We start from the raw sequence: 14936 nt of genomic DNA, 5'->3' as shown, positions 1-14936 counted from the left end.
TGGAAAAAGCTTATATTCGAAAATCATGAATGTATACGATATTAACAAGGCAATGTGCAATTACTTCCAAAAAAAGAAATACTATGTAATGTGAGAATATGAATATAGGTGGTACTCTAAAAGAATGATGGTACTCTACAGTCTAAAAGAATGAAATCAGTGTACGGGGAAAATGGTAATCCAAGAGGGAGAATGAATGCTAAATGGTGGGTGCCAAGTTTCAGTATGGTCGGGCGCCGATATAGTTGCCAGCAGGATAGTAATTGCATGTGATAAAAGTGTCACCGCTCTTACATTTGATGGCCGCACATCCAACTTTAGTGGTTGTTCTCCAAACGATCTGAGTGTAGTGGGTGCAGTCTTGCCCCGAGCTGCAACTATTTTTAGCATAGTTATACCACTTCCGCTCATCCACCCATGCAGCAACAGCATCTGTAGCGTTCCAGCGGCTGCCGCTTCCCCAGAATATGTTCTCTCCGAAAGGTCCTTCGGAATGCTGGAGGAGGCAGTCGCCCCTTCTTTCCCTTGCATATGTACGCGCATACTTGGTAAGCGTGGCATCCCATTTTAGTGGAGAGACTCCCACTTGCCTCCTTGCCTTGTTCTGTGGAACTAGAAATCCTTCAATCGTCTCATTAATGCCCGTACCTGCTGCAACCATGTGTAAGCTACTCGTTACAGTGCTTATGGCAGCGACTACAACCAGTAGACACAATCGCCTGTTCATTTTAACAACAATGAAAAAGAAACCCGATTAGTAGCAAAATAACGGCTACGTCTGGACGGATGCAGCGGCAATATCCTTGACTACAACTGCAGAGCAAATTTTTCGCTGAACAAAAGATGTTAAACTCTGCCTACACTTGAGCTGTTTATATATTGTTGATGACGACTATTAACAGAAAGTCAAGGCAGACTTGTAACAAGAACGAAGAAGTCGATGAATTTCAGGTGGCTCAGCAAATGTAAGCGTGAAGTAAGATATATGGGATAACATAGTGCCGACATCATATCCTCCCAACAATAGTCTTAAAAAAAATGGAAAATTACAGAGATAGAAACAAATGTGCATGGTTGTAGCATATACTTACTGATTTTCAGTCGTGGTAGCTACGTAAATCTGCTCTATTTTGCACCGTGAGAAGGATTAGCCACATGAGGCGTTAGCAGGTTTAGCGAATCACGTTAGCGATTTTTTTAAAGGTATATATTTAAATTTGTATGAAATATTTTTACTTTAAAACGGAAAAAGCGAATCACAAAGCGAATCACGTTACCAAAGTCTTAAGAGATTTGTGCGTGAATTAAGTTGCTTGTTGACCAAGATCGACCTACTTCTACTTCGCGAATGATTACCTAAACGATATTGTTGAGCTAACTTGCCTGTTGGCCGACGTCGACCAGTGGTTTGTGATTCCTTCGCAAATGGTTGATGCGCCGCATATCAGCGCACTGTGCATCTTCGTGACGGGTGTCTCCTACGCCCAATGTCAAACAACGACGCCGGCGTTGTCATCTCGTGCATAGTTTGGGCTTTAGCCCACGTGTATAGCGAGGAAAATATGTTCCCGCCGCCTCTTCTCGAAGTTCCATATTAAAAATGATATGAGCCCAGCGATGCATATCTATCTGTCCGTGATATGAGCCCAGCCATGCATATCTATCTGTCCGTCTTTATCCCTTACATTTTGCTGTTGAGAGGATCTGATGTCCGCTATAGCTTATCGCGTGTATTTTACCGCTTATGTTTTCGCCACGTTCCTTCTTATTACAAATCTCTCTTCCTTTTCTGTCAATTGACTTTGTAAACAGTAGATAAACAACCTAAGTAGCCAGATCTTAAAGCATTTTCTTTAGGCAGGATCCATCTGTCGAGTATTAGCTGCTGCCTTGCTATTGTTGCCACAAAAATGACGCAGTCATCGTGTCTTCTGGTTGTAGTAGCTTCCTTGATCGTTGCAATCTGCAACCTACAAATGGTTGCGAAAGCAGGTGCGAACATTAGTGAAACTATTCAAGGATTTTTGATTCTGCAGAACGAGGCGAGAAAACAAGTGGGAGTCCCTCCACTGAAATGGGACGTTTGCAACTTATGCCCGCAGTTACGCAAGGAAAAGAAGGGGAGATTGCCTCCTTCAGCATTCCGAGGGTCCATTCGGAGAGAACATATTCTGGGGGAGTGGCAGAGGTTGGAACGCTACAGAGGCAGTGGGTGCATGGGTGGATGAAAAAAAGTGGTATACTTATGCAAATAATAGTTGCAGCTCTGGTCAGGACTGCACGCACTACACTCAGATTGTCTGGAGAACGACAACTAAGGTCGGATGTGCCATCATCAAATGTAACAGTGGTGACACATTCATCACATGCAATTACTACTCTCCTGGAAACTATGTTGGAGCGAAACCATCCTGAAACATTGGCGCCTAATACTTAACATTCATTCTCCCGCTTGGATTTCGAGCTTGACATTCTTAGAAGGATACTGGACACGGATTTCATTCTCGCACTGCCATTTCTATTTTTATCTCAGGACCATTTGTATTAATTATCATATTCTTATTCTTCCAATACATATTTATTTGTAACTATTTAAATGCACTCATATATATATATATATATAAGCTTGTCCAATGTTCATATTGATTGAATAAGTTGCTGGAGTCTAGATTTTGTTCTATTTTTAAAGGAATAAATGACAAAGTTACATAAGCTTGTCTGATTTTCATATTGATTGAATAAGTTGCTGGAATCTAGATTTTGCTCTATTTTTATTAATTTTTTTCTCCAAATTTAACTGAATGACAAAATTACAATGAATTACGGTGTGAGTTATCTCTAAATTTATCTGGATTACTGATTCGCAAAGTATTCCAATGAAACTGACATAGGCTCAGTCAAATAATTCGCAAAGTATTCCAATCACACTGACGTAGGCTCAGTCAAATAGTTGACCACGCCTATAATTACAAAAATATTCAGATAATCAATAATCAAGATAAGATAAAGATGCCAGTCGGTTACAAGCCACCTTCAAAAATAAAGCAATGTAAGTTGTAATCAACCTTCAAAATAAAGCAGGCTTGTCGGAGCAAAGGATGGCGCAATGACCATCAGACAACAACAGTTGGCTATGACACCAGATATTAATCAATCATTGGATGTGAAATAAATTTCAAAATTATCTTTTATTTTGTTTCATTGGATTTTGGCGATAGCATTTTATTGATCAACCATTTTATTAGTCCCTGCCGGGGACTATAAGCGACTTAGGGTTGACCGCGGCGAGATCGGGAAATATTTGGGCGTTTTCCTAAGTGAGAATAAGGTTTACGGGGCGGCAACGGTTGGGGGTCTTATTACGCGCTTCGCATGGTTCGAGGCGAGTGGCACGTGGCGCGCGTGAGGGGCACGTGGTTGCATGCGGTCTGGTGGTGTGATCGGCGGCCAGGTGTCCGTCCTCGAGATGGTGGAAGGCATGGGGTGTGTTTTAGTGTGTTCGCGGCATTTGAGTTGGTATTGTTCGGTGCGATGTTTGGTCTGCGGTAGAGGTCCTGCGTGCCCGGGTATTGTTGCTTGCAGTCTGTGCGATTTTTCGTCTGTCGTGGAGTTGCTGCCTGCTGGGTGTGCCTTTGGTGAGTTCGGCGATGGCATTCTGTGGCTTTGGTGAGTTCGGCGATGGCATTCTGGTTTGCCTTCTGGTTAGATACTGAGGGTTTCTCTTACGTGCATGCAAGAGTCCATGGTTAGTTGAACGTTATAAGTTAATGGCATTCTGGTTGAATACGGAGGGTTTGTCTTGGCTGTCGTCGGCATGCGGTATGGTGGTCTGATCGGCGGCCAGCTGTTCGTGCTCGACATGCTGGAAAGTTCGGCTTGGGTTTTACTGTCTTCGCGGCCTTTGGGTTTTACTGTCTTCGCGGCCTTTGGGTTGGTATTGTTACTTGCTTGTTTAGCTCTGCAGTCTGTGCGATTTTCCGTCTGCGGTGAAGTTCCTGCCTGCTCGGGCATTGTTAGTTGCTTGTTTAGCTCTGCAGTCTGTGCGATTTGTCATCTGCGGTGGGGTTCCTGTCTGCTCGGTGTGACTTTGGTAAGTTATTCTGGTTAAATATTCAGGGTCTCTGTTACCTGCATGCAAGAGTCCATTGCTATTTGGGTTTTGCCCTGTTCGCGGCCTTTGGGTTATTATGATTACTTGGTTGTTTAGGTGCGCCGTCTGTGCGATTTTTGCTTTCTATTTGTTCTATTGTATGCGGTGAAAAAACAATGTGGTTCCTGCCTGTTGTGTTAGCTGCATGCAAGAGTCCATGGCTGTTTGGGCATTATAAGTTAATGGAATTGTGGTTGAATACTGAGGTTTTTGTTTCGGCATTATAAGTTAATGGAATTGTGGTTGAATACTGAGGTTTTGTCTTAGCTGCTAATGGAATTTGAATTATTTTTGTCCATTGCTATTTGGGTTTTGCTCTGTTCGCGGCCTTTGGGTTATTATGATTACTTGGGTGTTTAGGTGCGCCGTCTGTGCGATTTTTGCTTTCTATTTGTTCTATTGTGTGCGGTGAAAAAACAATGCGGTTCCTGCCTGTTGTGTTAGCTGCATGCAAGAGTCCATGGCTGTTTGGGCATTATAAGTTAATGGAATTGTGGTTGAATACTGAGGTTTTTGTTTCGACATTATAAGTTAATGGAATTGTGGTTGATTACTGAGGTTTTGTCTTAGCTCCATGGGCTTTATGCAAATTTCGGTAAATGTCTGCGTGAAGCTATGATTGTTAGTTGTATTGTTTGGAGGTTAAGTTCGGCTACTGCATTATAAGTTAATGGCATTTGAATTATTGTTGTGAATACTCAGTGTTTGTCTTCTGGTTGAATAGTGGGGTTTTGTCTTAGGTGGATGCAAGTGTCCAGGGTTATTTGAGCATTTTAAGTTAATGGCATTCTGGTTCGAGGCGAATGGCACGTGGCGCGCGTGAGGGGCACGTGGTTGCATGCGGTCTGATGGTGTGATCGGCGGCCACGTGTTCGTCCTCGAGATGCTGGAAGCTATGGGGTGTGTTTTAGTGTGTTCGCGGCATTTGGGTTGGTATTGTTCTGTGCGATGTTTCGTCTGCGGTGGAGGTGCTGCCTGCCCGGGTATTGTTGGTTGCAGTCTGTGCGATTTTTCGTCTGTGGTGGAGTTCCTGCCTGCTCGGTGTGGCTTTGGTGAGTTCGGCAATGGCATTCTGGTTGAATACTGAGGGTTTGCGTTCTGGTTAGATACTGGGGGTTTCTCTTACATGCATGCAAGAGTCCATGGTTAGTTGAACGTTATAAGTTAATGGCATTCTGATTGAATACTGAGGGTTTGTCTTCGCTGTCGTCGGCATGCGGTATGGTGGTCTGATCCGCGGCCAGCTGTTCCTGCTCGACATGGTGGAAAGGTCGGCTTGGGTTTTAATGTCTTCGCGGCCTTTGAGTTGGTATTGTTACTTGCTTGTTTAGCTCTCCAGTCTGTGCAATTTTTCGTCTGCGGTGAAGTTCCTGGCTGCTCGGGTATTGTTAGTTGCTTGTTTAGCTCTGCAGTCTGTGCGATTTGTCATCTGGGATGGGGTTCCTGTCTGCTCGGTGTGACTTTGGTAAGTTATTCTGGTTAAATATTCAGGGTTTCTGTTACCTGCATGCAAGAGTCCATTGCTATTTGGGTTTTACCCTGTTCGCGGCCTTTGGGTTATTATGATTACTTGGTTGTTTAGCTGCCCGGTCTGTGCAATTTTTCCTTTCTATTTGTTTTATTGTGTGCGGTGAAAACACAATGCGGTTCCTGCCTATTGTGTTAGTTGGATGCAAGAGTCCATGGCTGTTTGGGCATTATAAGTTAATGGAATTGTGGTTGAATGCTGAGGTTTTGTCTTAGCTGCATGGGTTTTATGCAAATTTGGGTAAATGTCTGCGTGAAGCTATGATTGTTAGTTGTATTGTTTAGAGGTTAAGTTCGGCTACTGCATTATAAGTTAATGGCATTTGGATTATTATTGTGAATACTCAGGGTTTGTCTTCTGGTTGAATACTGGGGTTTTGTCTTACGTGCATGCAACTGTCCATGGTTATTTGAGCATTTTAAGTTAATGGCATTCTGGTTCAATACTAAGGTTTTGTCCATGGGTTGACGGACGCGATTTTTGCAAACATTTGGCATATTTCCTAAGTCGAACTAAGCTTTACGGGGCGGAAACGGTTGGGGGTATTATTGCGTGCTTCGCATGGTTCGAGGCGAATGGCACGTGGCGCGCGAGGGGCACGTGGTTGCATGCGGTCTGGTGGTCTGATCGGCGGCCAGGTGTCCGTCCTCGAGATGCTGGAATGTTCGCCTTGTGTTTTACTGTCTTCGCGGCATTCGGGTTGGTATTGTTACTTGCTTCTTTAGCTCTGCAGTCTGTGCGATGTTTGGTCTGCGGTAGAGTTGCTGCGCTAAATGTCTGCGTGAAGCTATGATTCTTAGTTGTATTGTTTAGAGGTTAAGTTCGGCTGCTGCATTATAAGTTAATGGCATTTGCATTATTATTATGAATACTGAGGGTTTGTCTTCTGGTTGAATACTGGCGTTTTGTCTTGCGTGCATGCAACTGTCCATGGTTATTTGAGCATTATAAGTTAATGGCATTCTGGTTGAATAGTGACGGTTTGTCTTGGCTGTGGTCGGCATGCGCTGTGGTGGTGTCGTCGGCGGCCAGCTGTTGCTCATCGACATGCTGGAAAGTTCGGCTTCGGTTTTACTATGTTCGCGGCCTTTGAGTTTTACTGTCTTCGCGGCCTTTGGATTGGTATTGTTAGTTGCTTGTTTAGCTTTGCACTCTGTTCGATTTTTCGTCTGCGGTGGAGTTGTTGCGTGCTCGGGTATTGTTCCTTGGTTATTTAGCTCTGCAGTCTGTGCGATTTTTCGTGTGCACTGGGGTTCCTGCTTGCTGTTTGTGCCTTTCGTAAGTTCGGCTTCTCTATGGCAATCTGGTTAAATACTGAGCATTTCTGTTACGTGCGGCTTTCGGTTGTTATTGTTACTTGGTTCTTTAGTTGTGCGGTCTGTGCGATTTTTGTTTTGTATTTGTTATATTGTCTGCGCTGAAAACACAGTGCGGTTCCTGCCTGCTCTGAGGATTGCTGTTACCTGCATGCAGGAGTCCATGGTTATTTCAGCATTATAAGTTAATGGCATTCTGGTTCAATACTGAGGGCTTGTCTTAGCTACATGGGTTTTATGGAAATTTCGGTAAATGTCTGCCTGGGGCTGTGATTCTTAGTTGTATTGTTTACAGGTTAAGTTCGGCTACTGCATTATAAGTTAATGGCATTTGGATTATTATTGGTGTTTGGTTGTTTAGCTCTGCGGTCTCTGCGATTTTTCCTTTGTATTTGTTGTACTGTCTGCGGTCAAAACACAATGCAGTTCCTGGCTGTTCGGTTAACTCTATCGCAAACGTTTGGTTGCGGTTGTGTTGTTCCAGGTGCAGCTTCTATCGCTCGACTGTGTGCTGTCGCTTTGGTAAGTTGAGCTACTGCATTATAAGTTAATAGCATTCTGGTTAAATACTGAGCGTTTCTGTTACTTGGATGCAAGAGTGCATGGTTATTTCAGCATTATAAGTTAATAGCATTCTGGTTCAATAGTCAGGGTTTGTCTTAGTTGCATGGGCTTTATGGAAATTTGGCTAAATGTCTGCGTGAAACTGTGATTCTTGGTTGTATTGTTTAGAGATTAAGTTCGGCTACTGCAATATAAGTTAATCGCATTCTGGTTAAATACTAAGAGTTTCTGTTACCTGCATGCAACAGTCCATGGTTATTTGAGCATTATAAGTTAGTGCCATTCTGGTTGAGTACTGAGGGTTTTGTGTGCAGACTTCGTTAACCAATTACGTCATTTGCACATTTTCTCATGGTAGTGGCATAGGCTGCGTTGTGCATGCATATGCTCTAGACGAGAAGGAATTCGAACGCTCAACTTCGTTGCAGGTACGGTGTTATTCTACTAATTGCATTTTGTCAATTTTTGTATTGCTTGCTTTTTGTCAATTTGTTAGTGTTTTGATTTTTGCGTTGTGTAGGTTTATGGTCCAGTCACTCTAGGTTTATAGTCCACTTACTCCGTCATCCCTGCTGGGAACTATATGCGATTGATAGATCGCTGACTTTGGGTTGACCAATGCGGTTGGTGGCTGCCGTGATAGTATGGGTTTCTGTTAGCTGCATAGGTTTTATGGAAAATTCTGTAAATGTGGGTTTCAGCCACAATGTTGCTTCGTTATCATTTGAACCGGCTGGACCTGGGCGAAGCTATGGTTCTTGGTACACATTGAGTCGCAGTATTTTGTAATTTGAACTGTTTTTGCACATGAACATCTAAATAAATTGCAGATTTTGAACTGTTTGAAATGTTAAAATATTGAAGATTGCAGTCTGTTTTGTAACTGCACGGTTTCCTATCTTAGGCGTGCATTCAGCGTTTTTCGCTCGTATAATTTATGTATATGTTTACTTTGGTCCTTAATGTTTGTTCAGGTCTGTAATTCTGTTATCGATGTATGAATATTCGACTCTGATATTACTGCTAGAACGCAAGGTTGCTTCGTTAACAACTTTGTTAAGTTCATTTAGTTAGTGTTAAGTTCATTTGCTTTGTTAACAAGTGTTGAATTCAAGGTTTGCTATATTGGTACTAGATGTTGTTCGTTTGCTGTTGCTTATATATTGGATGAAATGTTTCGTTTGCAAAAATTATAAGCTTTTCTGTGATACTAAGGGTTTCTGTTACCTGCATCGGTTTTATGGAAATTCCCATAAATGTCAGTTTCGAGCACCATGTGACTTCCTTGTCATTTGGGCTGAGATGGCCTAGGTGAAGCTGTTGTTCTTCGTACAGGCTCTGCTGTGCATGAATTTGTCTAGACGAGAAGCAATTTGAATACTCGGCTTTGTTCCAGGTACAGTGTTATTCGACTAATTGCTTTTTGTCAATTTTTGTATTAATTGCTTTTTGTGAATTTGTTAGGGTTTTAATTTTTGCATTGTGTACGTTTATGGTTCAGTTACTCTAGATTTATAGTCGAGTTGCTCTGTGATTGTTTTAAAAAACATAGATATTTAAACTGTATTCAGTCATTGAGATCTTTTCTGTCATTCAATTATATTGGAATTCAAATCTGAAATTGTCATTGTTTATTTTGTGTTTACATTAATATTAATATTAATATTATCAATTGTTATAATCATAACAACAATATTATTTGAGATGATGCCAACAAGTACAGGTTGAGTAATGCATGCAAGTAGCTGTGTATAATGATGAATCAAGACATTTTGTGTATTTAAACCCTAGATTAAAATGTCATGTTAGCTAGTTATAACGAGATTAGTTTTCATATGATGTTCAACTACCTTATTCTGCTCAAACAGGAAAAATTATTTTATTGTGAAAACAAAATTACATTTATTATATATGTTCCTGCATTTCACAGATATGCTTAAGCATAGGAAGTGATAAAAGTATTGCTGGGAACATATCTTGTTTCATAAACAGTTTCAAAAAATGTCAATATGACACCCCTATCATAGTCATTCTAACATATATCGAAGCTTTGAATTTGAAACCAGTTTTGTCTAATGAAGAATCAGGTGCTAGATATGTTCATAAACAGTGGCATAAAAAATTATACATAGATACTGGCATTTAAAAGACATTCCATCAGCTGTCCTTCCACTCTCTGTTTAATCAGCCAAGCTCATGCTACCAACTGTAATCTTGCTTTTGACAGTCCATCAGTTTCCATGTTCCTGTCTTTGTGTAATCTTGCTTTTGACAGTCGATCAGTATCCATGTTCCTGTCTTTGTAAACATGTTCAAACATAATCTGTTAAATACTCTGTTTAACGAAGTTGAATCTCCTGAAATATAGGTTGAAGTTTATAATTATCCAATCAATTTGTTGCATTCATCAAATTCACCACAATTTGTGAATCATCAAAGATCTGTAATTTTTGAGCATGTTCTTTCACATGCGACAATTGGCAATAGTCTTGGGACAATTTGCTTAGGCAGATTGTTGCTCTGTTTCCCAAACATGGCCTTTGAATATATTACATGTTCATCATTTATATGGATCATAGCTGCAGTGTCCCATAATGATGGATCTTGTTATCATGTATCTATAATCACATGATAAGCTAGTTAAAAACAATTGAATTAATTAAATTCATCCATTCATTTTGAAATACATTTTATTTTTTAATATAAAATCGTAAAATATTTTATAAAGAATTTTCCTCTTTTGCCCACCATTATTGAGAAGCATTATGGAATTATGCTTATGCACTACTCGTATCTGGTTCTCAATGCCTTGTTTGGGTTCCTTGATCCTTGAATTCTGTTTAGATTCATATACTGTCATCGTCATTTTGACATACATCAGAGATTTGAAACCAGTTTTGTCTGATGAAGAATCAGGTCCTGGATATGTTCATAAACAGTGCCATAAAAAATTATACATAGATATTGGCATTTAAAAGACATTCCATCAGCTGTCCTTCCACTATCTGTTGAATCAGCCAAGCTCATGCTACCAAGTGTAATCTTGCTTTTGCCAGTGCATCAGTTTCCATGTTCCTGTGTTTGTGTAATCTTGCTTTTGACAGTCCATCAGTTTCCATGTTCGTGTCTTTGTAAACATGCTCAAACATAATCTGTTAAATACTCTGTCTAACGAAGTCGAATCTCCTCAAATATAGGTTGAAGTTTATAATTATCCAATCAATTTGTTGAATTCATCCAATTCACCATAATTTGTGAATCTTCACCACAATTTGTGAATCATCAAAGATCTGTAATTTTTGGCCATCTTCTTTGACATGTGACAATTGGCAATAGTCTTGGGACAATTTGTTTAGGCACATTGTTGCTGTGTTTGCCAAACCTGCCCTTTGAATATATTACATGTACATCATTTATATGGATCATACCTGCAGTGTCCCATAATGATGGATCTTGTTGAGAAGCATTATGGAATTATGCTTATGCACTGCTCGTATCTGGTTCTCAATGCCTTGTTTAGGTTCCTTGATCCTTCAATTTTGTTTAGATCCATATAGTATAACCATATCCAAATACCATTAACTTATAATGCAGTGGCTGAACTTAACCTCTAAACAATACAACTAAGAATCATAGCTTCACGCAGACATTTACCAGAGCAACTCTACCGCAGACCAAACATCGCATAGACTGCATAGCTAAATAAGCAAGTAACAATACCAACCCAAATGCTGCGAAGACAGTAAAACACAAGCTGAACATTGCAGCATCTCGAGGACAGACACCTCGCCGCCGATGAGACCACCAGACCGCATGCAACCACGTGCCCCTCACGTGCGCCACGTGCCATTCGCCTTGAACCATGCAAAGCGCGTAATAAGATCCCCAACCCTTTCTGCCCCGTAAACCTTAGTTCGACTTAAATGAAGACTTCAAAAATTTCAAGTGCATCTCAAGTTGCATTAAGCATGAAGTAATGATACTGATAAAGGAAAATATCATGCACAAATCATTGATTGACCATGTTTGCGCAAATGTAGGCAATATAAATTATAAAATTTTCGTATTGGATGCATATTGGTCTGACCATGATATAATATCTCTTCTCCTTGACCTATGATATACACATGAAACAGTTTACAAAATTCCAAATTTTGACATTTTTGCAATATCTCATTGCTTTTATCATATCTATTTTACTAAAGCATAGTGCAATATATTTTTGTGGTAAACGAAGTGATAACAGCATACATACTATGCATTCCATTCTACATTTGCATATATGGCGTTCTGTATTGATCAATGCAACTTATGCTAGACACAGTCTTTTCAATTAATGAACAGAACTATCCTATTATAAATTTGCAGATATGACCCCATCTATTTATGCATGCAGATTCTACTAGTAAAACCCTTTTCAATTGAACAGAACAACCAAGAAAAAAGAACAACAAGATGCAACATAAACAAACACAGTATATTCTTTTTGGCTTTCCTTTTCCATGAATCATGCATCTTGTCTTCTTGTTCAAGTTTTACTTTCATATGTTCTTTTGACTTGTACTAAATATGTCTTGCTATGCTATAACATAGCATAAAACTTGAAAAAGGAAATGAAACAATTCAAGAAACAGAATGCATAAGCCAATTAGAAAGCGCAAACAAATCACTTGTTTTGCAAAGGTACGTCTATGAGAACTACACAAAAATGGTAATTTGTATTTAGAATATTAATGTCTACTATATATGCATTCTATTTTTATTTTTACATATGTATCGTTCTATGGTTTTAATGTTCTTGTTCAGTTTTTTCTTCTAGTTTGCACTAGATGTATGTTACTATTCTATAACATAGCCTAAATCTTCAGAGACGAAATGAAACAATTGAAGAAATAGAATCCATAACGCAATTAGAAAGGGCAAACCAACCACTTGTTTTGCAAAGGTATGTCTATGACAACTATACAAATATGTTGATTTGTATTTAGAATAATAATGCTCAGCAAGGTATGTCTACAACAACTATACAAATATGCCAATTTGTATTTAGAATGTTAATGTTCACTATATATCCATTCTATCTTTACATATGTATGGTTCTATGGTTTTAATGTTCCTTGTTAACTGTTTACTTTTATATGCTCTTTGAAATTGAACTCAATATATGTTCCTATTCTATAACATAGCATAAATCCTGGAAAAGCAAAACAAACAACTCAAGAAATAGACGACATAACTCAATTAGGAAAGGCAACCCAACCGCTTGCTTCGAAAAGGTATGTATGGCAACTATACAAACATGCTATTTGCTATTTAAAATATTAATGTTTGCTATATATATCTCCTCCTTTTACATATCTATATTTAAATGTAGATATGTCACATCACGCCACCAAACCCCCGTGAAGCTTCTCAACGCCAAAGCCTTTCCCAAAGAACGATCTCCCTTTTTCAACAAAACTCCAAATGTTTGCATTGGTAGTTTTGTTGAAAAAGGGGCATTGTTCTTTGGGAAACATTTTGGTGTTGACAAGCTTCAGGCAGGTTTGGTGGCCTGTCAATGTCAGTCATGTTCAGTTTTTGCTAGCTTCATCAATATTTTTTTGCAAAGATGTACAAGACAATTGCAAAAGACAACCCTGGTAAGCAATTGCACATAATGGAAGAAATAATAGATGTTGACAATTACAACTTCAGATTGCAATACGTTTTGCCTAACAACATTGACATTGTATTAAAGAGAAATGGTGTTTTTAGGCTAAATGCATTTTCATATACTATAGCAGATTGTCTATTTGACTTGTTCGAAATGCTTCTACATTTTCGTTATACTTCAAATGAATTGCGAAATCCATTAATAGACCACTTTCTTTTTTGCTTAAAGAACAATGGCGTTCAAGCAATACACTCATATGAATATGAGCTAGCACCTCAGTTCCTATACGAGTTACATCGTGTTAATGACATTGGTACATATATTCATAAAATGCATTATTCTGCATCTACAAATATAAAGGAGTCTGAACGAGGTTTATGGGGTGATACCTTTTGCATACGTTGGTTAGCTAAATGGCTAGATATATCAATTGCATTAATGTTTCAAACCACTTTTATATCAGTTTCAATCTTCTGCTGCATTGTTGACATTTTGTTTTGCTTGGTCATGCATCAGAAGAAAAACAGCTTCAATCAGGCTAGAAACAGCCTCAAGTTAGCATGAATCTGAAGTTTGATTGCAAATACAATTCTGTAACCAGCAATAGCATTGCATACGATAAAACACGTTTAAGGAGCTTAATCTTATATTGAAATTGTGCTCTTCCCTGCTCACATAAGTCAAGTGCAATCTGCAACTATTTGATGCTTCTTTCTGTTTGCAACTATTTCAGGTTTTTTTGCAAATACCTAATCCAAACATCTTTGTTTTATTTATGGCTCAACATATTATTACATGCAAAATTGAGTTCAGATGTTTTAGATTACACTTCCATGTTATTTCAGTCTTGCATAACTTGACTACTGTTTTGACTCAACTAGTTTATTTGCATGAGCAAATGCACTTGATGATACAAAGTGCAATTCGTCACAGAGCATCATGATGATGTTACATGTGTTTATTCTTTCCCAAATATTTCTGTTGGCTTACCTAAGTTGTCAAATTTTTCCATCGCATGGAGCACCGGATCAAATCCTGTTGGATTCAGATATAGATAGAAATGACTTTTTTGTAATTCTTTATCTTCTAAAACAGAACCGCTCACAGTTCACCGTGAAAGTACCTTTATTTTCTGCTTTACTTGCTTTTACATATATGGCTCTAAAACTTTGCTGCGTGTTAGTCTGGATTCTGTGTGCATTCTGTTTTAGTTTAATTGCATTCATTTGGCTCGACAATAAAAAACAAAGATCATGACACATAGTTACTAGTCCCTGCCGGGGACTATAGGCGATCGATAGATTGCCGTCTTTGGGTTGACCGCAGCGATATTTGGAAATATTTGCCGTTTTTCCTAAGTCAAATTAAGGTTTACGGGGCGGAGAATAAGGTTTATTTGGCGTTTTAAAATAACCATGATAAAGAATGTCCAACCAGTAAGTTTACCTCAACCCATTTCATTTTTTATATGATTTGAAATGCACTTCACACACACTGTTGTCTAAAACTTCTAGTCGGTTGTTTGCATTTAATTGCCTACATCCTGAGCATTCTGCAATATTTCCAGCCGATGTTTCTATTAGACCTCATTGAAAAGCACATGCTACAGGCTTTGTGCCAAAGGTTTATGGCTTTGTAGCCTCAGACTTTTGATCTTTCCTTCTGCATTCTCATGTTTAGCTAGTTAGCATGAATCTGAAGTTTGATCACAGATAGAGTTCT

At 39.2% G+C, this 14936-nt stretch overlaps 1 protein-coding gene across 1 annotated transcript; it reads right to left on the bottom strand.

Moving 5' to 3' along the window:
* Positions 1-220: 220 nt before the first annotated feature.
* LOC149240957 (pathogenesis-related protein PR-1-like) lies at positions 221-727 on the bottom strand. The gene has a single exon (XM_089370387.1). It carries the CDS (start codon positions 725-727, stop codon positions 221-223), a length of 507 nt encoding a protein of 168 aa, XP_089226513.1.
* Positions 728-14936: the final 14209 nt, after the last annotated feature.

Source organism: Pinus tabuliformis, chromosome 8 (genome assembly GCF_031772625.1).
Source record: "Pinus tabuliformis cultivar Carrire ecotype Pingquan chromosome 8, CPIR1, whole genome shotgun sequence".
Lineage (NCBI taxonomy): Eukaryota > Viridiplantae > Streptophyta > Pinopsida > Pinales > Pinaceae > Pinus > Pinus tabuliformis.
Note: the sequence above shows the minus strand (reverse complement) of the source record. Positions and strands in the feature narration are given on the sequence as shown.

What these genes read in the sequence shown, in the direction of transcription:
- LOC149240957 (XM_089370387.1), bottom strand. Translation starts at nt 727, where the DNA reads ATGAACAGGCGATTGTGTCTACTGGTTGTAGTCGCTGCCATAAGCACT.